Below are 25,516 nucleotides of genomic sequence, written 5' to 3'. Positions count from 1 at the left end.
TATTGTGCGAGGAAGCAATGCCAGGTACTTATGGACAGTTTTCTGCAGCCAAGGACAGATGCCAACATCCCGAGAAGGATGGGGACAGCCTAAGTCCTTGATGATATTGTCCATCCACCAAATTAATCTGGAAGCCGCACAGTCCCAGATATTCCTGTCAAATAATAGCAGTGTCTCTGTGGTTTGCCCACAGTCTGCCAGGTATGTGATTTTGTGCACTGAAGATTCTGGATGCAAACAATTCATCTGGCTATATCTAGTTACATCTTTTACTCTCATTCTTCCTGGGATTTAACCAAAGTGGCTGTCCTTTCTTCTTTGCTCTTGCATCTCCCAGGCTAGACCAGCTGCTCCCCAGATAGCCTAAGTCTCCTCCGCTCCCCAACTCAGCCTCTTAGGAAAGCTTCAGCTCCACCATTTCTCCCACTAGGTGTTTCTGAGCACACAAATACTCTCAGTGGACAGCACCTCACACACACAGGGTTTTCAGTTATGGAATACGTAAGCCTTCATATAATTCAGCAGGCTGCCTAATACAATATACCTTTCCTGAGGGCTTGTTTTGTGACCTGCCAAGTACTTCATTTACACTGTGTCTTTTAATTCCCACAGAGAGCTTAAGAATTCATCGCTCATTTGGCCAAGGATGGAATAAGATTTTGTGAAGCTCAGTAAAGGTCTCATCGCCATGTGGCAAGCAGCAGAGCAGGGCTGACTCTGATCAGAACCAGTGGGTATGTCTCACACTCGCTAGCCTTTATGCACAGATGCTGACTCACGCCACTGTTGAATATTGTGACAGAGCAGATAGAACAATACAGACAGAACTGTATTGTTCTATGGGGCTTCCACCTAGCACAGACAGCTGTAGCACCTATGTGCCCCATCAGGCCTTTCTCTGAGCTCCAGCACCCACCCCATTCTCCTGAAGCATTCTCCCATGCTCCAACAGTCTCTTCTCTATAAACAGACGTATATTTATTAGCCTTTGATAGGACCTGTCAGAACTGTGATTAACTATTTCTCACTAAGATGTTAGCAGCCAGCAAATGGCTTGCGGTTTCCTTTGCTAATGCGTTATCTTTAAACAAAAGACTTTTCAAAAAAGGTGCTGCTTTGAATCCAAAGGAGTGGTTCTCTCTTGCTAAAACTTCAATGCCATTATACAGTTCTTTAAGGTAGTCTGTACTGAATATACACTCAAAAAGCATTTTTTAATGTGTGTGTATGTGTGTGTGTGTGTGTGTGTGTGTGTGTGTGTGTGTGTGTGTGTGTGTGTGCGTGTGTGTACATGCAAATGCTATTGCATGCAGTTCTTTCCTCCCACTATGTAGATTCTGGGGACTGAATATTGGATGAAGGCCATCTGCCTTGGTCACAAGTGTCTTTTCTTGCTAAACTATCTTGCTGACCCTCAAAAAAGCATTATTAAATTTACAAATTTTGTAAAAAACAAGTTGCAGTGGTGGATATAGTGGTTATGATGGGAGGGGTAGGATAAAAGAAGGCTCCACCTTGACTTTTGGCTCTAGGGAGTTTTCATGAGGAGGACTTGGACCCTTCGATGGCAAAGTACTAACCCATTGTTTTTTAAATATTTGCTTAAGAGTGGGGATATCAGAAAAAAAATCTGCATTCTTGCTTTCCTTTTTCTTCCTCCAAAGGACACCACGTTGGATATATTTCATGCCAAAACTTCAAAGAGAAGCAACCATTCTCAAATCGTGTTGCATGTGAGTGGAGTAAATGTTGAAACACAGGTAGGATAGGATACCTCACTTCTCCCAGGGAGGAGGAGGGTGTGCCTCACCCCAGGACTGAAGATAAACATGACATCTTCAGGGAAAAGCAGTTCCACACAGAGAATGCATGAGGGGATGTCTAGAGGGCTGGGGAACCCATGGCGACCCAAGCTCTGTGTGCAGTCCAGCATAGCTGAAGTCAAGTTGGGGTGAGACTGGAAAGTCAGCTGACTGCCAAGAGTCATAGGTGGGTGATCTTGCATGCCACCTTGAAGATGCACGACTAATTCCTATAGACGTCGTGGCATTATTAGTAACTGACCTAGCCATCCCTAGCACTTGTGTATTAAAAAAAAAAAATGAAAATTTAAGACGAGCATCTCTAAGCCAAAAGTCTGAATGCTGAAACTTTGTGAAATAATTCCAACATTTTGGATTTCGGAGTATTTCAGATTGAGGATTGAGGATCTCAATGGTATACCCGACATTACTACAAAATCTCGAAAATACTAAAATTGGAAAACACCCCTGGTTCTAAGCATTTTGGACAAGGGGTACTCGATCTGTGTAACTTGGAAGGAATGCCTTCAGACAGGAATTTAACTCAACTTTGTCCGGAGATCTCAGTTTATTAGGTAACTTCTTTCCCCTCCCTGCCAATCTCGTGAAAACTCCTCTCAGCTGTCATCTTTTATCTATGTATGAAAGGTTCCCAATGTGTAAAACCCAGAGAGGTCTGTGTCAGTTGATGCAGAGCTTTATCCTGAGACAGTGTGACTGCAAACACCATGTTTTGAAGGACTAGTTTGTGGTTGACATATTGTGCACCCCAATAAACTTATCTGGGGGTCAGAGAACAGAACAGCCACTATACTAAACATAGATTTGGCAGTGGTAGCACACACCTTTAATCCTAGCATTCAGGAGGCAGAGATCTGTCTGGATCTATGTGAGTTCACAGCCACACTGCAAACAGCCAGGCATGGTGACAAACACCTTTAATCCAAGGAAGTGATGGCAGGAAGCAGAAAGGTATATAAGGCATGAGGACCAGGAACTAGAGCCTTTAAGCTTTTAGCTTTTAGCTGCAGTTCAGCTGAGATCAGCCCTCTAGATATTCCCTCAAGATTCAGAGGCTTTCAATCTGAGGAATCAAGATCAGCTGAGGAATTGGCAAGGTGAGGTTGGATGTGGCTTGTTCTGTTTCTCTGATCATTCAGCGTTCACCCCAATACCTGGCTCCTGATTTGTTTTTATTAATAAGGCCTTTTAGAAATTCATGCTACATTAGTTTATATAGAATAATTGACAGGACATTCTGAATCTTCTTGTTGAAGGGACATTCAATCTCGTGCTGTTTCAGGGACATTTAGATATGGTGCAGGTTACTTTCCATCCTTGAAGTCAGCTCTTCTAACCAGACATAGTGTTTAACCTATCCCATTCAGTTTCTCTCAGAAGACATTTATGATGCCAAACCCAGGGTGTCTGGAACTGAACCCAGTGAGTGAGCCTTTACTCTCACAGAATGCAGGTTCCTTTTGGAGTCATTTCTCCTTTATGATAAGTAGATGTTTTCCAGTGTCAGCGCCGTCTTCTGAAATCCCGTTGGCAACATGACTTTGTTGTTTACCTATTAAGTTTCCTCAGTCTTTCCATCAAACAGACTTTCCCGCTGGGTCTTCATCATTCAACATAAATACCAACATGTTAGTTGTCTCTTGACAATATGGTCACCGGAAGTATGTACATTTTTTTTCTTAACTTTGTGCTTCTTGTTACTATATATGCATTAAAAAAATGAATATATCATCAAGGACCTAGTTATGGGTGTTGCTGGCTTACATTATTTAAAAGAAAAACCTGAAGGAAGTGCCCATGAAACACAGTGAAAAGCATTCCACATTAAGCTCAATACTGACTCACTGCCCTATAGAGTGCCGAAATTTAATATTATAATATATATGTCAGGACTGCCTGACATAGAGGTTGTGTATGTGTGTGTGTGTATGTATACATATGCATGTACATGAATGTGAGTGAAAAATACGAACATACCACAGTGAGGGGGGCATAGCAGAAACATGCTGCCTACGCAATAAAGTAGATGGCCATATCACCATTGTAACGAGAGTATCTTCAGCTTTAGAGATCTCTGGCTTGTCCAATTTAAGGGGTCCAGTGAGTGACAGACACGAAATACTCAAGTTTAAGTGTGATACTCTTAAGTAAGGCTGTACAGACTATCCCATCCATGTAGCTGACTTTACCTTAAAGGTCCAATTTAAGGATAGGGAAAATGGATGCATATTAAAATTATCTCACATGGGTACAATAAGGGTGGGCAAAAAGCAAATATTTCAGGACAAAATAGTTCAGAGGGCTTTCACAGCATCACAGGACTATGGACAGACAGATGGCATAGACTACTCCAGTGTTCACAGTGACCCTAAGTGATGGGTTGCAGACATACTGAGATACCACACTCGATTCTCATTACAGTTGAGTCTCTCAAGTTCTTTTTTATTTTTTGAAAATACATGTAAGATGGCTATATTTCAGACGAGAAAGTCTGCTGTGGTGGGACTAGCAGATCTAGCTCTTAGAACTCCAAACAGTACATAAAAATTCAGCAGAATTGGTACCTTGTGATAAGTGAGTCACTCTGGCAGAGGCAAAGGCAACTTGGGGATCAGAGTGTGGCTGTGTGAGTACCCATCCATGTGTGTGTGTTTGTACCCAGGCACCCAGAAAGAGAATGCATGAATTCAATAGTCGGTCCACATCTCAAAGAGACAGGACTATCAAGTATTTGTAAGTGTTGTTGGTTCTGGAGAAGACCTTCAGCTCTATATTAATTCCTTTGACAGATCAAATTATTAAGTGAAAAAATACAGTGTCACTTCCCTAACACTGAGCAAAAAGACAAGCAATACTCACAGCAACTGCTTATTTCAATGTCAAATGTTTATTTCTATGCCATAGTTTCCTTAGCACAATTTGCAAAAGAAAGGAATCCAAAAAAACCTGATTATTATAATAATTATTGATATTTTTGGGATATTTTCTCTGCAGTTAGAAGAAAGAAAATATACAAATTGGTACCAGAATCACCATTTCTTTCACACCATTCTAGCGAGTTGCATCTGTTTTCCTTGGATGCCACTTTTGTTTGAAGATGGAGAAATATCCACAGGAAAAACGTTTTGATTCATTCAAATAACCATGGGGAAGTTTTTGTCAGCGAATGTATCTTTGTTTTGGTACACTCTATTACTAATCGTCATAGTCTTATTACTTAATATAATAGGCATAATTTATTACATAAACAAAGTGCACTGGAAAATGAACAATGTTAGAAACAAACTGAAATGTGGTGTCTCCTAAATCTCCATGTGATAATGACTAAAAGCATGGGAATACAAACTTCACCTCAATACAATTGCAGTTCTGCTCTGATGGAAATGTGCTTAGGAGACTAGTCCTTTTTGCTATAGCAGGGAGGGCATCCCATACAACTGAAACAACCTGATAACAAACTGAAGATGATTTCTTTCTTTTTTTTTTTTTCAATTAAAAGGAATGCTCTAGTTTCTTAAATAGGTCTTGCATTCAAGGGAGCCAAGAGATGGCATTTGCTCTTTAAGTAGACGTCTCTCGCCTGATTTTTGAGACACAAGTCCACCAAGACACTTCCAGCAGAAGTGGGTAGCACTCCTCAGATCATGAGGCCCTTGGGGAGCGGCCTGTCCTAAGTGTGCAGGGCGGTGAAGAGCCAGCACCCAGAGAACACCACGGTGGCTGTGCACACGGTTCCCTGCAGCAGACCCAGTGAAAGGATGAGCGTTCTTTAAGTTCATGCACATTTTATTGAGTAGTAATATAAAATGCTTTTTCTTTGTCATTGTTACAGGTGCATGCTTTGATTGCCAACATTTCAGAAGTCAAATTACAAAGGCAAGGCTTTAGGCTGTAGTGAATGACTTGGGCACTTATACAATTGTTAAAAAATATGAATGGACTTTTGTTGTTTGTTGTTGTTTTCAGAATGAACCAGTTGTAACCCGTAACTAATATACAAAGGGGAAAAAAAGTGAAAAAAGTACATATTTTGTGGCACATGACAGAACAGAAGGAAATAACTAAACTGTTATGACAGTAACGGTTACCATGCATTTAGAGTTTCACATGTAACTACAAACTTATTTAAATTTCACAAAGTTTGCTAAACATGCCAACCATCTATGTGTGCACTGACAAGCCTATGTTAAAAACTTTTAAGAATACTCTCCCCTTTAGATTTTTTCAAAGCTTCTTTTGATTACAAAATTTCAAAGGCATTAAGCATTGTAGAGAATATAAAGTACGCCAGTATACATACATTTCCAGTATATGTCAGACCACTAAGCGCATTACAGTCCCATACAGGCCGATACAGCCATTTTATTTTTTTTCTTAAAAAACATGCATAGGCAGATTTTTTTTGTTTTTGTTTTTTACAGAATATAGATGCTTCGTCACTGCACTATGGTGTCGTGTTCACTATACTTAAAAATGCACCACTCATAAATATTGAATTCAGCAAGCCACAACCAAGACTTGATTTATCAACAAAACCCCTAAATATAAACAGCAAAAAAGATGGGTGTAATTATTCCAGTTTTTTTTAAAACTTAAAGAAAATGTATTCACTGCCAAATTAATAAGTGTTCTATGGAAAGAAGGGCATTCAAGCAAACTAAAGGAGCCTGAGGTAAGCACGAGCTATACAAAATTAAACTGTCCTTTTTGGCATTTTAACAAATTTGCAACATTCTTTTTTTCCAGGTTTTTTTTTCTTTTTTTTTTTTTTAAGACTGCCTAATTCAGTTTATAGCCATTTTCTGACAAGAGTAGCAAAACATTATCAATAAATAGTCCTTATTTAGTTTGTACATCATTTTCTGTTGTTGTTAAAAATGTTTGATGTCATCCATTTTTAGTGCTGCAACTGTAAACGTACAATAGAGTATAAGAAATTAGACAAAGTTTTCGTGTCCAGTAACAGAATAAAAGGCCTTTCATTAACCTATCTAGAAGTCCCCAGTGTAGTAGGAAAACATGTTCATTCCCCTAACATTGCAGTATAGACTAGCATTAGCTTTCTTTTTAAAACTTTTTTCCTAGAAGCATTTTTTTTTAAAGGCATACCCAAAAGAGGTGTTTAATCACCACCCTCACCAAAATATAGTTTTTTATTATCTCTCTCCCTCTCTTTTTCGTGATAGTGTAAACTGAATCCAATTCCTGGCCCCCAGAGCAAACAAGCTACCGTCCGAGGCAAGAACATCCAACTGCTGAGAAGCAGCAATCCCATCATGACCTGCAGCTCAAAAAAAAAAAAAAAAAAAAAAAGTGAACAGGAGGTGGTCACTGAATATTGCTGCTATTACTGCCGTTGCTGTCCGTGCCGTTAGTCTCTGAGGCGAGAGCCTTGTTGATGGAGTTAAGGTTGGCGTCGGAGGGCATGGCATCTCTGCGGGGCGGCATCCTCTCATTAATTCGGTCTAAGCCCTTCGCCTCCTCGAAGCTAGTGATCTTATGTTGTGGTGAGAATCCTTTGATAGCTAAACAGAAAATCATTAAGAAAAGAGAGAGAGGGTTAGGTTAGGTGGAGCATCACAAAGGCACCGCGGCTGCGTCGGGTGAGGTTAGAGACTTCGTGGTGGGTGGGAATCCTTTAGTGGAGAACAACGTGACGGGACCTGAAGACAACACGACAAACCCCTTACCATACTGGAGGGAACCAGGGGTTTGGAAACAGCCAATGTCTCTTGCCAACCAAAATGTCCTCTTGAAGTGATTAAGATGTAAGCATTTTTCTTGTCTTCATCAAAGTTTAGATCACAGAAATCCACAGTGGATATATAAAGGAAAAGCTGTTCCAGGGGCAGGCTTCTGGATCCAGCAACACTGGCCACACCACTGGCGTGATGATCCATTAACACCCTGGGCTAAAAAAGCCTACACTTCTCCCATGCTTACCCTACCACCGTGCTAGTGACAGCAACTTCAGTGGAAGCCCTTTCTGCTCTACCTGGAACTCTAGCCATGGCTTAGAACAGAAGGTCTAAGGAACTAGAAAAGGAATTGACAGGGATGCTTTTTTTTTTTTTTTTTTCTATCTCCAAATCCCGCAAAGATCTCCACTCAATGGTATGGGGAAAAAATGAAATCACAAGCTGTTTTCCCACTTAGAAGCCTATGTATAATGGGTGAGAAAGTAAGAGAAACTCAAAAATAAAGATCGGATGACTAAGGAGAGAAGCATTTTTTGCCCTTCAGCAGCAAACAGGTCAAACTGATGTTCATCTGGCACCCATTACTGCCTAAACCAAGGAAAAGTCACTCTCAGTAGGACAATATTAAGTGGTGGCCGAAGAAGAACCAAAGGTGAATGCTTTTCACAGTTTTTAGTAAAAATGAATTGGTTTTGGTCCTTCTAATTAAAACCTTGACTTCTCTTGCATTTTCTTCTCATGACCCTTAGTATGCTACAGAGATACGAGAGGCATTTCTGAAAAACGTACAAACTTCCTCAGTGGGTGCACCACCAGTGAGCTGAAAGCCAAAGGCACAGATGGGGAACCAATGACATCAGTTTGCTTTACTCCCCGTGAAGTGTGAGCTTGATACGGACGGGTGGCCAATCACCAATGCTGAACTGGGCTGCATCTCCACAGCTTATTAAGGGCAATCTCAAAGTACTTCTCTCCTCCCCACTTTTGGTGGACAAAAGGAAAGCAGCTTACACAAATGTGCAGCCTCTCACTAGTACAGATGACAGTCCTAAAAGATTGACAGTTGTTTAAAAGATCATTAGAAAGAACAACAAATTGTTTCCCATCTGCATTTTCAGGTTAGCATAATGGTGATTAGTCAGATGTGAGAGGAAGAACATGGGGAGATGAGGAAAGACCAAGGCCCAAAGCAAAGCTTTTTAATTCTGTAATTTGGTAATAAACTGAAAAATAATGGAGTTGTCTAATGAGCACCCACCCTGAAAATGAATTCAATTATTTTATGGGGCAAAAAAATAACAGATAGCCTAGTCTTTTTCTAAATGGCATCATCTCATAGCCAAAAGTTGGTCGTGAGAAGTCATAAAACTGTTTCATTCATTAAAAGAAAGTGGAGGCTCTAGGTTTTGCAGCCGATAGGGTGGGAACATAGGAATGCCACATCTAATGGGCCGGAGCCTAGTTCAGGATGGGGCTCCACTGCTGATCGCATCTGTCTACCCTGCGTGGAAGGAAGTGCTCTGCTCCAGTTGCTGGTCAAACAGTGGGGGTTAGCAATTTACATTGGGAGTATACTTAACACAACACAGAGCCACAGAGTCACAGAAAACAGCCAGACTATCAACAGGAATGCACACTGCAGATTAGATTTTGCCAAGAGGAATGGAGAATTCCCACATAAATAGCAGTTTGCTCACTGCTATTTAGGAAACAGTTGTATTTTTCTCTTACATCACTGTCATTTCCCCTACCATATCCAAATCATGAGCAAATTGTAAGGCTAAAGTGACACTTTTTTTTTTTACATCACACCAAAGGACTATATATGCACACAATTTGTGGAAAATAAGTCATTTTGCAAGAACAAAATACAACTGAAGAATTTTGTTTTAAAGGGGAACTTCAAATTATGCTTTAAAAAAATCCCAGAGGATGTGGTACGCATAATATTCAAAACTAGTTCCATGTGCAGTTATCATGTAACCACGTAGTAAAACAGCATTCAGTTAAACACTGTGACTAAGGTATCAACAATACTGCTCTTGAGTAGTGCTCCAAATCAGTTAGAGATATACCATTCTCAAGTTCCTCCGAAGCTCCTAGCAAGAGGCCTAGCAAAGAGCAGACCCTCGGGATCATTAATTCATTGTCTGCCCGATAGCCTTGTTGTCGGCCACTTCACTGCCACAGATACTTTTTGGGCTCTTCATAATATTTTGTGAGTGCTAACTTTCTTACACATATCAGTTGGTCAACATTGACAAGGATAAAAGTTTACCTCTACACGTCTGTCTCACGTTGGAATATTTTAGAGACACGAGTGATGTTGAACCATAACAAAGCATTACCAAGCGTTTCTGTGGTTGCAAGCTTGCAAAGACTAGACTCAACTGAATTTTATTCTCTTTTGTCTCTGTCCTACCTGGAAGTGATTTGAGGGAGGGATGGTTCAGCTCAAAGCAGATCATTTTACATGTCATTTGTCAAAGCAGCTGCCATAACCCCCACCCCACATCATTCATGATATATAGAAATTTATAATAAATATATATATATAATCCTTTAGTTTTCTGAGATTAGAGTAGGTTCATTGTATACAAAAGTCAAACATAGCTTTAAGGGAAAAAACAAACAAACAAACCATAGAAGGACATTTTCCCCTTTAAAGCAAGAACGTTTCGGTTAATACTGAGCCACAACTGTTAGCCCAACACCCACACACTCTGTACAAGCTACAGCAAAAAAAAAAAAAAAAAAAAAAAAAAAAAAATGAATACACCCAGCAGAGCCCTTATCTGTTGCAGGCACAACAGAAAGGGGACTGGCCAATTTACCTTCATCAGCCTCAATAGCCTCAACAGTAGCTGAAGAGAAGAAAGGGGGTGCAAAATGAATGAGAAAATGAGCAGAGGATTTTTTTTTTAAGGCTAAGAACAAGTCAGTGACAGCAAAGGACCTGGGGACTAATGTTCCTCTAAGTGCTGGCTTCTGGCACAGACAACTAGACAGAAAGGCTACAGAGAAAGGAAAAAAAAAAACCAAAAACACCACGGAAGAGAGAAGTGTCAGTCAGGGCCTGCATACACCTGAGGGAATGAATGGCTGGCTTGAGGTCCTGGCTCCCTAATCAATGATGAAGTCCTTTAGGGAACCATACAGAAAAGACTTCTGCTATTTGGGTTAATTGACGACTGGGTTATGAAAATCTACAACGTGTTTCTGATTCTAAGAGCAGTTTAGAATCCACGCTTGGTGATTTGGAGTTGGATGCCAGAGGAACAGGGCGAGCTGGGAGCTGGGCCGTGACATCAGTGAGATACTTTATGTTATTGAACAGTAAATGGTAGTGTTTCCTCTAGAGATACAAATGCATGGGGGTGGGGTGGGGGTGTAAGGGACATAAAATCAAGTTGTCTAGGTGGCAAACACTTAGGAGTCTTAAAAGACAAATTCTGGAGGGGGAGGTCAGGGAGACGAAGGGAACCACAGAGGGAATGATAAGGCCTGGAAATCTTTTGCCAGGCAGGCTAAGTCTGGGCTGTTTTCTTTTTCTTGCTGCAATACTATTTTTGGAAATGAAGTTCCTAAAGTGTTGCAAGTTGAGTGGGGAAAAGGCAGGAGCAGTAATAATTCCATCAGTATCTTCAGGAACAGGGTGTCTCAAGGTTGCGGTCCTTGAGTAAAGTATAATGATACACTGAAACAGTAATTCCAGAGGTCAAGTAAGCCCTCTGTTTACTTAGGCTCTCCAATGTCCTTGTGCAGGTTTATGAGTTTTTTTGTACTATTATGGCTAGATGATGTTCCCTTAATTAAATGCTAAAATATTAAACTTTTCTCTAAGTTTAAAATGCTTAACATTGATGATATTCTATCCCTGGGCTTTAATTTGCATTTCCTCATAACTTAAAAATTTAAAACTACAACAATGGTCACATATGCATTCCAGTTAACAATGCATTCTGAATTCCTCATAACTACAGAGAAGAGCTGAATGCCAAAGCTTTCAGCAGCTTCTGCTTTCACGCCAATGGCAGGGAGTCAGATATGAATCGTGAAGCAGTGGCAAGGTATTGGTTTCAACTGTATACTGAGTTGTCAAATTCTCAGGACAAATGAAGTCTGTAATTTGTAACTCTCGTGTGTGTGTGTGTGTGTGTGTGTGTGTGTGTGTGTGTGTGAATTCAACATAGAATAACACAAACAGATGGGTTTAAAAGAAAAGAAACTGGAGTAACTGAAGCTACAAATACACACAGGTGACCATCTGAAGGTGACACTATGCACTGTAAAGACATAAAGATCTTAGGTTTAGAAGCAAAGCCAGAACCTTGGAACCACACCAGCACTGCTGGGGGAGAAACACACACAGTCTCATGTGTCCTCAGCCCAGGCCGTCTGCAGTCAGTCCCTGATGGCATGTGGGCCTCTGCTGTTTGCTGAGCTCATTAGGAGCTGCAGCTTTCCATCAGCTGGGCAGAGGTGCATTCTGGGCATATCCATGGTCTCCTTATGCTGGTCTCTCAGTGTGTTCATTCTGGTGGAAAAGTTTTTTTTTTTTTTTTTGTTTTTAAGAAGTGATGAATTTCTAACTATAGATTTAAAGAGGGATTTCTACCTCAACTACTATAGATTTTCCTGCTTTCACTAAACCTTTTTTGAATTTTTGTGGCAACTCAAAGGCAGTGATTTTTGAGGAAGATTATCCAAAAATAAAGGTTATGACTGTTCTTCCTAAAGTGTGATGATTTGGCAAATTTGTGCTCATAAGTTGATCATTATGTGTTGTGTGGAAGAAATGTCTTAAAATTGTAATGGTAAAATACCTGAGTCTTTTAGGATGAAGGACAGGGATAGGAAAGAAAACATGAGAAAGATCCAGGGGAGAAATAAACTAGAGGCTGAGATTGTATTAACATACTATAGTATATTCTTCCTGTAATTTTTTTTTCTGTTGAAGTCTAACCTAGAAGCAAAATTTCCATATTGTATAAGTTATATTCTAATTAGTGATAATGTTAATTAAATTGATAAAAGAACATTCATAACAGAAGAAAGAGTATACATAACTGTGTTGTCTAACATGGGTGACACTAGCTATATGTGAATATTTAAGTTAAATTTATTGAAAATTAGGGGCTATTAGTTATATGTCAACTGTTCAATGGTTCTGTGTCACCAGTAGCCTTTGCAGACATAAAAAATTCCCATCATCACAAAAAGTTATGCTGGATGATACTTGTCCAGCCAGTTATGACTATAAAGTAAAATGTCTACTTCAAAAAGATGTCATTATTAAAAAAACAAAACCAAAATGCGGTTGTGATCACTTTTTGTATTTCTGATGAATCAGAGAAAAGGCTTGTGTAAGTCTCATTTCTGCTTAAGTGGATAATTAAATTACCCTTCTTATATTCTTCCCAATAAAAATCTATAGTTATGTATATATATATATATATATATATATATTTGTGTGTATATTTCATCAGCCATGTCGATAAGTAGACTATTAGGATGTCACAGAAAACTTACACTCATCAGCTGGCTGACGGAGAGGCGCTCCAAGGAGTCAAGCCTACTGTTGTGTGCACATGTACCCTCAATGAGCTGTCCTACAAGGAGGCCTGAAGATAACAGATGCATGTACTAATGAGGGAGGACGGGTGGACTGCAGTGAATGAGGTGCTTTCAGGTTCGACATGACTGATTAAGCTGACGTGTGGGTTTGAGCCCTTCTTCCAGCCAAGAAGAACTGAAGAGGAGACTGAGTTGAATGAGGACCTCAAGGTTCTACTGGTCCAGCTGGCCATGTGCTCCCAGTCATACCACCGGGCTTGCTTACCGCTTTGCAGGGTTTGTTTGCCTCCGGAAAGCACTCCGCTGGGGAGCATGCCAGTCGGGGTCAGGCCCTTCAGGGTCAGAACACTCTCACTCTCTTCTCTGGAAGACACAAAACAGTTGTGGGAGTGAACGTTTGCTTTCTTTTGTAGAAAAAAAAAGACATGTAAGAACACATATTTACCTCACATTGGCTCTGTGGATCTTTTGTTTTATTCAAAATACAATCTGTTTTTACGTATTTATACAGAGGGCATATTCTATAAACAACTTCAGTGATAAAGTCACATTATGCAATTGTGGCGTAAGGGTCTCCTGCATATTGAAGATCCAGAAGGTGCTTCTACCTTTGTAACCACATACCACAAAACCAAGGCACCGCTGGGCATCTTCAGTGACAGCAAGGACTGTGTACCCAGTGAGCAGCAGTGCATGTGGATGTGCAGTATGTACAGGCCTGCTCTGTCGTGAGGGGCGCAGGAACAGTTGGCGAACCCCATCTATTTGAGAGGTGAATCTTATCTAAGGGTCAGAAACCTGGGGATTGTTTCAGGGGCCCCTGAAGGCCTTTGGTCATGTGACAGACACGAAGAGTGACGGTAAGTGGTCCGCAAGCAGCTGGTAACATTTCTGAGCTTTTACTTTTCTGCTTCCTCCCTCACAGAGTTACTTACAAGAAATTCCTTCAATAGTCATATGACCCTGTTTTAAAATTGTTTTTTTTTGTTTTGTTTTTTTTGTTTTTCGAGACATGGTTTCTCTGTGTAGCTTTGCGCCTTTCCCGGAACTCACTTTGGAGACCAGGCTGGCCTCGAACTCACAGAGATCCGCCTGGCTCTGCCTCCCGAGTGCTGGGATTAAAGGCGTGTGCCACCACCGCCCGGCTTTAAAATTGTTTTAAATGAATCATTATTTTAATTAAGCTTACCATTTAACAATCACTTTGACTTACTAACAGACTCAATGGTTAAAAAATAGAACTATGACCCAGCACTCAGGAGGCAGAGGTAGGAGGATCTCTGTGAGTTCAAGGCTAGCCTGGTCTACAGAGCGAGATCCAGGAAAGGCACCAAAACTACACAGAGAAACCCTGTCTCAAAAAACCAAAAAAAAAAAAAAAAAATAGAACTATGAAATAGGAACAACCTATTAATGTGCATAGATATACACATATATATACATAGTACTGAGTAAGTTCCAAGTAACATGACTAAAAAAGAATTTATCCCTAGATTGCTACCTTTCTTCAGTTCAGAAACTGGGATTCCATTGTCCAGCTGTTTCAGCTTATAGCATCATCCTGTTGATACTTTCACCTCCACATTCCACAGCCACTCCACTGATTCTCCATCCCCAAGCATTCCTTTTCTCTCAGTGCTTCTCATGACCCCACCATTTCATTTATCAAAAATGTCAACAGGCCACACAGTCAACTCATCTACCTATCCTCAGGGATGTGATGATTGTACAGTGTTCACCCCAATCGACTTTATAACAGTTGATCATTTGATCCAAGAGTACCCCTGAACCCACTAGCCGTTATTCATTCTCTACTTCCTTCAGCCCTGGGCAACACCTCCATTATATTCTGCAGGCTGTTTTTATGGGTATTCCATAGGAAGAGCACCATGCAACACATGGCCCTTTGTGGTAGTCTCTTACAAACCACTAGCATCTCTTATTTTCATTACAACAGTCTTGGAGAAGGCCTTTCTGCTCCATCTTTCACAGGTTCGCCCTCTCTGCCCATAGCTATTTTCAGATGAAAAAGCAGACTGACTGAAGACACTGAAGAGCAGTGTCAATTCTGTTGCTTCTTGATGCTCACTGGGACCACAAAAGAACAGCACCCCTACCTACACTCTTCCACTCTCACCCAGCTCTCAGAGTGCATTTCCCATCAGTGTCCTTCACACAGACAGCACACCTTATCCTAGGGCACTGTCCTTAAGTCAGCCTTGTCCCAAGATTGTCTGCGTATCTCACTCCCTCTGCCTTCAAATGACTGTTCTAGCCTCCTTTCTAACGTCACTCCAAACACCACTTTCATGCCCCATGCCTCACATTACCTGTTCTACTGTTTATTTTTGGTCTCTCATGACCACTCTCTACTGTTCAAGCTTCTGCAGAATAGGGGTTTCTTTCTGCTTTGATCATGCTTGCATCACAGTACATACATTGGATCAACATCATGTATACAGCCCATATTCAGCAAGTATTTACCGGAAGAAGGAGTGTTTTAAAAATTGAAAGGATAATGGCAGCTCTGACGCACAGTTTAGATATCTCTCTCCTTAACTGTATAGTTTACTCATGAATATTAGGATTGAGCCAGCCAATTAATCACTGTTTACAGTCATACGGGAATTTCAACCTTTTTACGCTTCTGATGTCAAACCACTAGGTTATGTAAAAAAGAGACATCTTGAATACTAATGCAGATTTGGAAAACTCAGGAGTACCTCTACAAAAACAAACACAACTTACCTTTATATTCACATTCAAAGTCAGGTTTTAGCCTCACGGCGGGCAAATATTTCTATACACCAAATAAATCCAGGCATCAAATCCCATTTTAATTAGGGTTGCTCAAACAAAATGAACATTAGAAGTCAATATGGTCAGTGATCATTTGATTGTTAGCATTTTGATGACAGTTTTCTGGTGATCTGAAGTAATTTTTCAATTTTCAAAAATTTATTTTTCTACCAAAGTTACTGAGAGCTTTTTGTTTGTTTTAGAAATCACCCCCTTGAAATCAGCTGATCTCTGGCTAAAGTTCCAGCTACATAAGGGAGGTCACAATGCCTTTCACTGTTCTGGGCTTCAGTTTTCTCCTCTATAAAATCACATTTATAGCGACAAGGATTAAATCGTAAACTACGCACAAGTCCTCACACAGAAGGCAGCCATCTGCCTGCCCTTTTCTGTTTGCCTCTTGCCCTTCAGTCGGCACATTTCCTGGTCCCTGCAATTCAGCCTCCCACTCCTGCTTCACACGAGCATCTTCACTCTGAACTCCACCCATCTCTGCTGGGTTCGCCCGAGAACTGCTTTCTTCTGCAGTTCCACCGAGGAGTGTGACCTCCTCAAAAGTCCCCCTTGATTCCATTCATCACGTTCTTGTAGATGTGCCCTTCTCAATCCCTTGATGGACCGTCCCCTCTCTCTAGCCCCAGCCACTAATAGTTTTCAACTACTGGAGGCATGGTGACTCTAGGTCAAAGGGTGTGCTTCCAAACAATGTGCCAATTTTCCAGGATGTAGGATAGAAGATTAGGCTGGGACTTCCTCATAAATATTATACTGATCATACATTGAATTAGGGAACTCTGGGCATTTGTGTTTTTGTTTCTTTTATGGGAGTTTCTAGAATATTTAAGAAGACAGATGTGGCTCATGATGTATCTCTATTAAAAGGCACTATGCAGAGGTTCTTTTTGATCTTTCTCAGATACTCCATTCTCTCTGTCAGCAAGAACAGCAGTTTATACCACTGTCACCCCTTTCTCTGCACGTCTCTCTGAAACTCTAGGGTGGAATGTCTACCTGCCTCAACAAAAAGGCTCTGCCAGGTACAACACTAGTCATCCCAATAAATAACAGTATCCTATCCATCACCTAGGCTATGGTTTTGTAGGCTGTTCTCATAGTATGTTTTCTTCCTTATCATTCATTGCACAGATAAAGGTTCTTGCAGGAGAGAACAGAATCGAGACCAGCTGATCTTACCAGTGGAGAGCTGTTTAAAAGTGTATTAGAGAGTATACAGTATACAGAAAAATGTGCTAAAAAATTTCTACCAGGATGAGTCCGTATGTTTGCTCACTCCACAAGCTGGCCTTGGCTTGCAAAGTGCTGCTATCCATGGTCCAGGCCTACTCAAGCTCATACTAACACTATACAGTTACCCCCAAAGCCAAATTACCACCACTGCTGCCATCCCAGTGCTTCTAATTCTGTTGCCTCTGCATGCTGTTCATTTTGAAGCAGGTCATATGTCCTATTTGTGATTGGCAGATCTCAGGTGACTTGCCTGCACATCTGCTGCAAGGGATCTCCTCTCTCTCTCTTTCTCTCTCTCTCTCTCTCTCTCTCTCTCTCTCTCTCTCTCTATATATATATATATATATATATATATATATATATATATACACACACACACACACACACACACACACACAGTTATCTCACTAGCCAATCCAGTCATAATCATACATATATCTAAGGCATGGGTTATAACATGCCTCTCATTCCATGAGAACCATCCCAAGACTCCTCATTGCCACATACAGAAAGATTAAACACTTCATCATGGTATTAAAGTATGCTGAGGATTTAGATTTGAGTTTCTTTTGTTCATTTATTTTCAGCCTCAGGTTTTACCAAATCATGCACCTTCATGCCTTTTGCTACTAAGTGCTTTCATGTACCTAAAATTCATCAAACCACATAAAAGTGGAAGAATCGATGCTATGGAATCCTATACGTCTCCAAGGTCTGGAAGGTTCCTCAGGCCCATGACTGTTGCTATCTATGATTATGTCCTGTGAGACATGAACTGCTTCAAGCCAGATTTCAGGCATTATTTACAATCATTCTGGCCTACATGGCTGAGTTTTGAGTGAGGTTCACATTGGTACTGCCTTTCCTTGAGGTGTGGATATATAGAACCTGTTATAAAGCAAGCCAACTCCAGCCCTATAAGCTTGCTAGGTGGATTATTGTTAAATGTGTATAATATGGGGAACAACATCCAGCATTTAGCCTGTACTTCAATGATTCAATCAGCACTGGTCCTAGGACCATGTGACTGCTCCTTATGATGTCTCCTAACTAGGTCATGATTTCTTCTTTGCAGAAATACCTTCACTGCTAGAGTCCTCCCTGCCAGAATCCAACCTATCCTTCACAGCCCTCTTCCACTGATAGCCTCTTTAAAGACAACCCACCTAGGAAATATAAAGGTTTCCTTCCATCCAGTGCCACAGTACAGCACCTGTTTATATATGCAGCACATGCTTTGTGGCTTTACATTAGTTTATATGTCTGTCATTCCATCTTGTCTATGAGAATTGCCTAACTCACATTCCACTTCAAATTCAATGCTCAGCATGGCCCACCAAACTAAACTTAGTTTGTGCTCCTGTGGATGTGATTCCTGTATCCTACACAAGGCCCATAGATGCTTTTAGAATGGACTACAAGAGAATGAACCTTGCTTTTGTCTCCTACAGACATGTGCAAATCTTAAGCCATTGGTCATCATTAGGTTTGAAGCAGTCCATGTCTCACAGGACATCATCATAGATAGCAACAGTCATGGGGCTGGAGGAACCTTCCAGACCTTGAAGAGGCATAGGATTCCACAGCACTGATTCTTCTACTTTTATGTGGTTTGAGAACTTAATTTTTATATTGAGGCTTCTACAGTTTTTTTGTTTTGTTTTGTTTTTCTCTATGGACTTTTATATGGAAACCCTTGGTGTTTTTATTTCTCTTCCTAGTGATTTCAGTTAGAAAAAGAAGAGCATGGTTTGGTAAATCTAAAGATAACACATTTGCAAATGTTCATGACTGAGGTACCCACTCAACACAGGATTTTCATATAGTCATTTATCCCCACAGGTCATTTCTGTAGCCCCACAGGACTTCCTAGTGGTCCTCAGAACTGCTCAACTTGTTTCTGCTTAAGGATCTTTGCCTCTGATGTCTTCTTTGCCTTGAACTTTCTCATTCCATTTCTTCATGTAGGTGGTGCATATCTTCTCAGATGACTTCACTCATAATTCTCTTTTGCTCCCATTAAATGCCATATTGACAATGCGATAACCCTCTGTATTGCTTTATTATTGTCTTTGATGCATGCTTAGTTTTCACGGTTTGATGCTATTTAGTCATTGCAGAAATGAGTGTTTCCCAAGAGTTTAGGGGGAATGAAGGGTGGTAAGACTCAGAGTTTTGCTCACTAAGGTACAGGAGAGATGGTGCCCATTTCCACCATCAATGTCACTTTCTACAAGTGCTCTAGCTGCCTCAGAGTTGCTGCTGACTTGGGGTGTCCTTCTGAAATGATGGGGATGCTTCTCATTCTTCTCACGGGCCCCTACTTTCAGCATCAAGTCTCTTAGTGACTCTTTAGTGACTTTACCAAGAGTAGTAGAAATAGCAGGGAGAGAAACCAAGAAACAACTAAAAGCTGGGAGCTAGCTCAGTGGATACAACATCTGCTGTGTACTTAAGAAGAATGGAGTTCAGATGACCAGGATCCACACAGAAGCCAGGAAGGCATGACAGCACTTGGGAGGCAGAGATGGGACAAGCTGGCTAACTAGATGAGCTGGAATGAGTGAATCTCAGGTTCAACAAGAGACCTTGCCTCAATCAATAAAGTGGGGAGTGGTTGAATAAGACCCTTGAGGTCAACTATGGGAGCCCCTTTTCAGGTTTCCTAGTGGCTTTACCTAAGCAGGTCTGCATAGAGAGGATGATTGGACCACAAGCCTGAGTGCAGGTGTCTGAGATGGACTGCACTTGGCTATGTTGTGGGGAGGTCTTCTGCTCCACCCCTTGGCATTTCTATAAATACCCTAGAGCAGAGATGGTTGGGGCCCACTGGAATAGGTTCCAGGCCCTCTCCAAGCTATCCTGTATTTTCTATCTGCTTATCTCCACACTCTAAATCCTTCTATCTAATATTTCCTACTACTTTCACTCAAGAACATTCTGGGGTAATGTGGGGGTGGTAGGTAAACCACCCCACCCCACCCCACCCCACCCCACCCCACCCCGTAGTCAACTTCAAGCTTCCAATAGCAGGGAGAGGGAGAGAAGAAGAGAGAGAAGGTTAGGAGGGAGAGGGAAAGGGATTGAGTGGGGAGAGAAAAGGAGGGATATGGGAAGTAAAGAGACAGAGAGGGACAGATATGAATTATAGCAGTCATTTGTCAAAAAATGAGCAATGCATATGTATCCACTAAAGCATTTCTATGTATCCACATTCCTGTGTATAACCATGAATGGGCATCATCCCTCATGGAAAAACAACACCCTATTTAAAAGAGGTCCTTGAAGAGAAATAGTGTTACCGTGCATTATCTTGGAATAGATTATTAAAGTACAGTACAGGGAAGTCTCAATAAACTGTTTTCAAAACACACGTTTAATAACATCAATAGGATGATTCATGATCTACTGAACAGCAGACAAACTCCTATAGGGAACTAAGGCAGGAGATGGCTTTTGTTCCTCATAATTAGGGCTCACAACAACAGCTTTATGCTTAATGTTCATTTCCTTGAAATCCAGTGAAATGCACCCTATAAATTCATCTTTCCCAAAAAGCCAGACTGCAAACTAGAAGTAGATCCTAATCACGTTCCTTGTGAAGTGTTTTAAATCCTACAGCAAACAGAGGGATAAAAAATGCACCATAATCCACTTACACACCCTTTCTTCATGGAAATCATTTAGTAGACTGCAATGTAAGTAAAACATGGACGAATTGACACTTTCCATTTAAAAAGAGAGAAACAATTCAAGAAACACAGACCTTTCCCGGTGAAATATTTGAACTGTCCGTGTAAAGTATTAAGACAACCACCATGTGATACACAGTAAAATTCCAAACAGAAAGGGAGGAAAGACAAGCCTACCTGAGAACTGAGAACACTCTGGCCATTTTGCCTATTGCTCGGATCTTGTTCCTGATGACCTCCTTCCTGGCTGCGGCCGTGGCTCCTGTATTTTAAAACAGAATTTAGCAGTCAGTGACTTTTTATCTGCCCACAATTACTTTGCATCTGTATCAGGGTAATAGAACGTGCATGACTGTTTTTTCTTTGTTTGGATTTGTTTCCCTTTTGCTATCTTTGAATCGAATTCAGACATCTGAACCTTAGATCACTGACACCAAGATGTGATCCTCAAGACAAAGAGGAATTGTGGTGAATTCCCAGGGGTGGAGCCCAGGTGAGGAGACCACAGAGCAGAGAATGGGTAGGTTCTAGGTCTTCTCTGGTTTTTGAGTTTCTCGTCTCTTCTGAGGTAGAAGATGGTGAGTTAGTGTTTTCTGTTCTTTATCTCCAAATTGGAAGATTACTGGGCTCTCAAAAATTCTCACTAGAACTAAACAGACTGGAATCCCTGCCGACTCCATGATCTCTGAAGGAACATTTGTGTTATTTACTGGTCCTAAACACTTCTTTCAACACTAGCCATTCTCACACCACAAGTTCTGCAGGGAAATGTGGAAAACTTGAGTTGAATTTGTCAAGAGACAAAGGAACAAGTGATAACAAAGACGTATGCATGGGTCTAGTGCTGGAGAGATTGCTCACTGGTTAAGAGCACTTGTTTGCAGGTCTCGGTTTGGTTCCCAGCACCCACATGATGATTCACAAACACCTGTAACTCCAGATTCACGGGATCTGATGACCTCTTCTGGCCTCTGTAGGTATCAGACACCCATATGGTCCGCATACATATATGCAGGCAAACACTCATACACAAAGCAATATAATAATTGTAAGTGATGTATGGGTCTATCCAAGTGTGCTTTACAACTTCTAGAATTTTCTAAATGAATAAAAACAAATCTGCTTAAACAACTGCCAACACAAAGCATTGTCTTTTTAAAGTATTTTCTAATACTGTATGATCTTCAATAAATCTATTTTATTTGTTAATTCTCAAAGTGTACAAAACACAGAACAATACTTTTCCTGTTAAGATGTGTGTGTGTGTGTGTGTGTGTGTGTGTGTGTGTGTGTGTGTGTGTGTGTGTGTTTTACTGGATTGAACGTAAGCCCCAATGAATGCTATGCATTGAGATACATCCCCAAACCTTCTTACTTAAAAAAAAAAAAAATGTTTTAAAAAAATAGCAAAAGCTATCTGTGAGGGTTAATACTGTCGACTGACTAGCAGTGCCTAGGAGATGATCAAAGCACATTCTTTGGCGTTATCTGTGAGGGAACTTCCAGGTTAATGTGGGTGACATCATCCTATAAGCATGAAGAAAATAAAGGGGAAGTGAGAAAGCCAGCGAATACTGGCATTGCAGCTCTCTCCTTCTGTAGGTTGTTCTACCCACCATGCCCCCTCTGCCACCCACCAAAATGCCTGAAATCCTGAGCCCAAACTGTCCCTTAAATTGTCTGAAACCATGAGGCCAAACTGTCCCTTTAACTGGTCTCTCAGAAATGTTTTCACATGAGTTTACAGGAAGTCAAAAGCAATTTTTAAAAAATTCTACTGTGTCATATACAAATTTTGCACACACACACACACACACACACACACACACACACACACACACACACAATTAAACTTCTCCCAACCCCTGGTAAGATCAGGGAGTATTCTTAATTTGAAAGAACGATTTAAGCTCCTAAGATATGCGGAGACCAGAATAGATAGGATATATATGAAATATATTTTTCTCTCTTAATCCATAATAAGAACAAGCTTTTTGAAGGAAATACTTCTGCTTGTGGACATAATTTGGAATTGTTTTCATTGTTTGTTAAGAGCCAAGCAAGTGCCCACCACCCTAACATTTCTGCAAGAAGAAAAACTGTGACAACATGGACAGTTTTGGCTAGGTAAAAGCCATTTTTCTAAAAATAAATAAATAAATAAATAAGTGAGAACACAATGAGCCTTCTTCTATGTGATTAATCTTCAGGGTGATGCTTATGCATATTCACATCACAGACACACGGTATCCCAGGAGATGGGTACCAGCCAGTGGCATCATTCCGCCATCCCTCTGACCTGAGAGCACTCCACATGTTTGTCTATTTCTTTCTCTCTTGGGGCGACCACACCATGGTAGTTACTCCCTTACATCAATCGACAGGGCTTACTATTTCCAGCTGTTCTGCCTGTCACTGGATGGAGTGAGTTCAGATTCCAGTGGAAGGAAACTCTGCTCCAGTGCAATCTGTGGTGATCAAGAGCTGTGCGATTCCATTCACTAAGAATTCCTTGAGTTTTTAACTACGTGCCTGAACACCAGAGAAGAAAACAGTGTGTCCTTCCTGCTCAAACCTTATTCTGAGATTCTAACAGTATTTGTAATTCAGACTTTTCTGCACATGAGATTTTGTTCTAGACATCAAATAGGAGACTGAATTCACTGTGTTTAGGTCATAGATTAATGACTGAGACTACTAAAGGGCCTGCCTTCCTTTTCTCAGTTTCCCTCCCTCCCTCACTTCTTTTAAGTCCTAAGCGGGATGGAACTGTCTCTGTAGATGCCTCTCTACCTGCCCCATCAGCTCTTCACTTCTGTTCCGAGTTCAGTCTAACAGCTATTCCTTCTTTGTTTAAATATTTCCTCCCCACTGCCGAACAGTCATCCCAGAGGTCATGATGTGCTGGGCAAGGAGAAAGACTGGCCCTTTCCAGCCCACGATCTGGCCAGATCATGAAAGCAATCCACTGACACACGGAACGGAAAGTGTGAGAGCGCTCCAACACAGGTGACTATATTTAGAATGCAAACAAGAAGAGCAGGAGGAGTGGACAAGAGTCCAGAACTAAAACTGCACATATTTCAGAGAAGTGAGAAGGGTCAAACATAAAGCCCAACAAGTGAGAAATAGAGAAGAATGATCTCACAGAAAAATCTCCAACAAAGGACTTATGAAAACCATAACCAGAACCAGGAAAGCAAGACTCTAAGCAGGAGAAGGAGGGAGATGAATCACGTAGAACCATGCTTCTTAGCCCAATGAGGGCTGACCTGCAGAAGAATGCCCAGTACTAATCTTCAATGTGAACTGAGCACTCTGGCAATCGCAATCAATATGCTACTGCTTACATTATTGTACACAACGTAACATATATTCTATCACATATACATAGTCATATCTCCCAACAAAGGGTGACTACAGGATTTTTTTTTTTTTTTGGTTTTGGGTTTTTCGAGACAGGGTTTCTCTGTGTAGCTTTGCACCTTTCCTGGAACTCACTCTGTAGCCCAGGCTGACCTTGAACTCACAGAGATCCTCCTGGCTCTGCCTCCCGAGTGCTGGGATTAAAGGCATGTGCCACCACTGCCAGGCCAGAATTTTCTTAATGAAAAATTCTCTTTAGAAATTCTTTAATAATACAGTTATGTTTTATCATCCTATTCATAAAACTAGAATAGTTACTCAAAAATTCAATAAGTTTACTATAAACTTTAAGAAGAGACAGTGAGACTACATTTATTCCCTCTGCCCCTAAGACACAGTATTATGTTGTAGCTCAGCCTGGCCTCAAGCTGCAGCCCAGGCTGGTCTAAAGCTCATGACAACCCTCCTGTCTCAGCTACAAAGGTTCTGTTAGTGCAAGCTATCACATCTGTCAAGGCTCATCTTCTAAGATTTTCTCCTAGGTATAACCTTCAATATTTTTTAATTACTCAAAGTCTCAAACTCATATTGTACAATCACAACTTAGAAAATATAAAATACCAAAATAGACCAGTGGACACCAATAGCATGGCTCCTCATTAAACTCGATGGAAGTAAACCACAGCAGAAGAGTTGCCATGTGCAGGCCCTTATACTTAGTTCTGCACTCCCAGTTTGTCATAATTTCTGGAGATTTTTAATCTCTGTTTTGAAAATGCACATTCCAGTACAAGTTGTCTCAATCTATAATGTGGCAGAAAAGTCAGGAAAATAAATGTGTGTGTTCCAGATTTTTTTACTTGCCACATGCAAATACAGTATCATTTTAACCTTCTTGGTACTAACTTGCCTCAGTTATGGTAACATGCCATGGTTTTATTAGGTAAGAGAAATACATAAAGCACATTTTACATAAAAACTGTGGTATTTTTCATTGAAAAGAATATAATCTCTTATTTTAATTCAGAAATCCCAAACTGAAAGGTATTATTATTTCATACACTAAGAAAATAGTAATTTCAAAGTAAAATTTAACTTTGTTTCCATTCTAATAATTATCACATTTTTTTAATTGCTTGTTTTTTCAACTTGGAAGTTCTGATATTCTTCTAGGCCCGGGGCATTATTCTATGATTTCTGGAATCAAGCAACCTCATACTCTATTTTCCTCAAACCTGGGAGGCCAATATGCAGATCAAGGGAATCCAAAGATTTCCTCCTACAGTGTCCTTCCTGCCCTTCATGGTACCCC

General features: G+C 40.7%; 1 protein-coding gene across 3 annotated transcripts in view; it reads right to left on the bottom strand.

Moving 5' to 3' along the window:
• Positions 1–4,688: 4,688 nt before the first annotated feature.
• Ppp3ca (protein phosphatase 3 catalytic subunit alpha) overlaps positions 4,689–25,516 on the bottom strand; it is a 291,020-nt gene continuing 270,192 nt past the window's right edge. For 2 of the 3 annotated variants that reach the window (XM_052731090.1, XM_052731092.1), the window contains exons 11-14: positions 21,016–21,100; positions 13,365–13,462; positions 10,357–10,386; positions 4,689–7,348 (exon numbers count right to left, since the gene is read on the bottom strand). In XM_052731090.1, coding sequence (XP_052587050.1) covers positions 7,152–7,348; positions 10,357–10,386; positions 13,365–13,462; positions 21,016–21,100 — 410 coding nt within the window. In that variant the 3' untranslated portion in view covers positions 4,689–7,151. The remainder of the gene's footprint in view (positions 7,349–10,356; positions 10,387–13,364; positions 13,463–21,015; positions 21,101–25,516) is intronic. The other variant, XM_052731091.1, reaches the window with a different exon arrangement.

Source organism: Peromyscus californicus, unplaced genomic scaffold (assembly GCF_007827085.1).
Source record: "Peromyscus californicus insignis strain IS unplaced genomic scaffold, ASM782708v3 Scaffold_9__1_contigs__length_137607984, whole genome shotgun sequence".
Taxonomy (NCBI): domain Eukaryota; kingdom Metazoa; phylum Chordata; class Mammalia; order Rodentia; family Cricetidae; genus Peromyscus; species Peromyscus californicus.
This window is presented reverse-complemented; position numbering and strand designations above follow the sequence as displayed.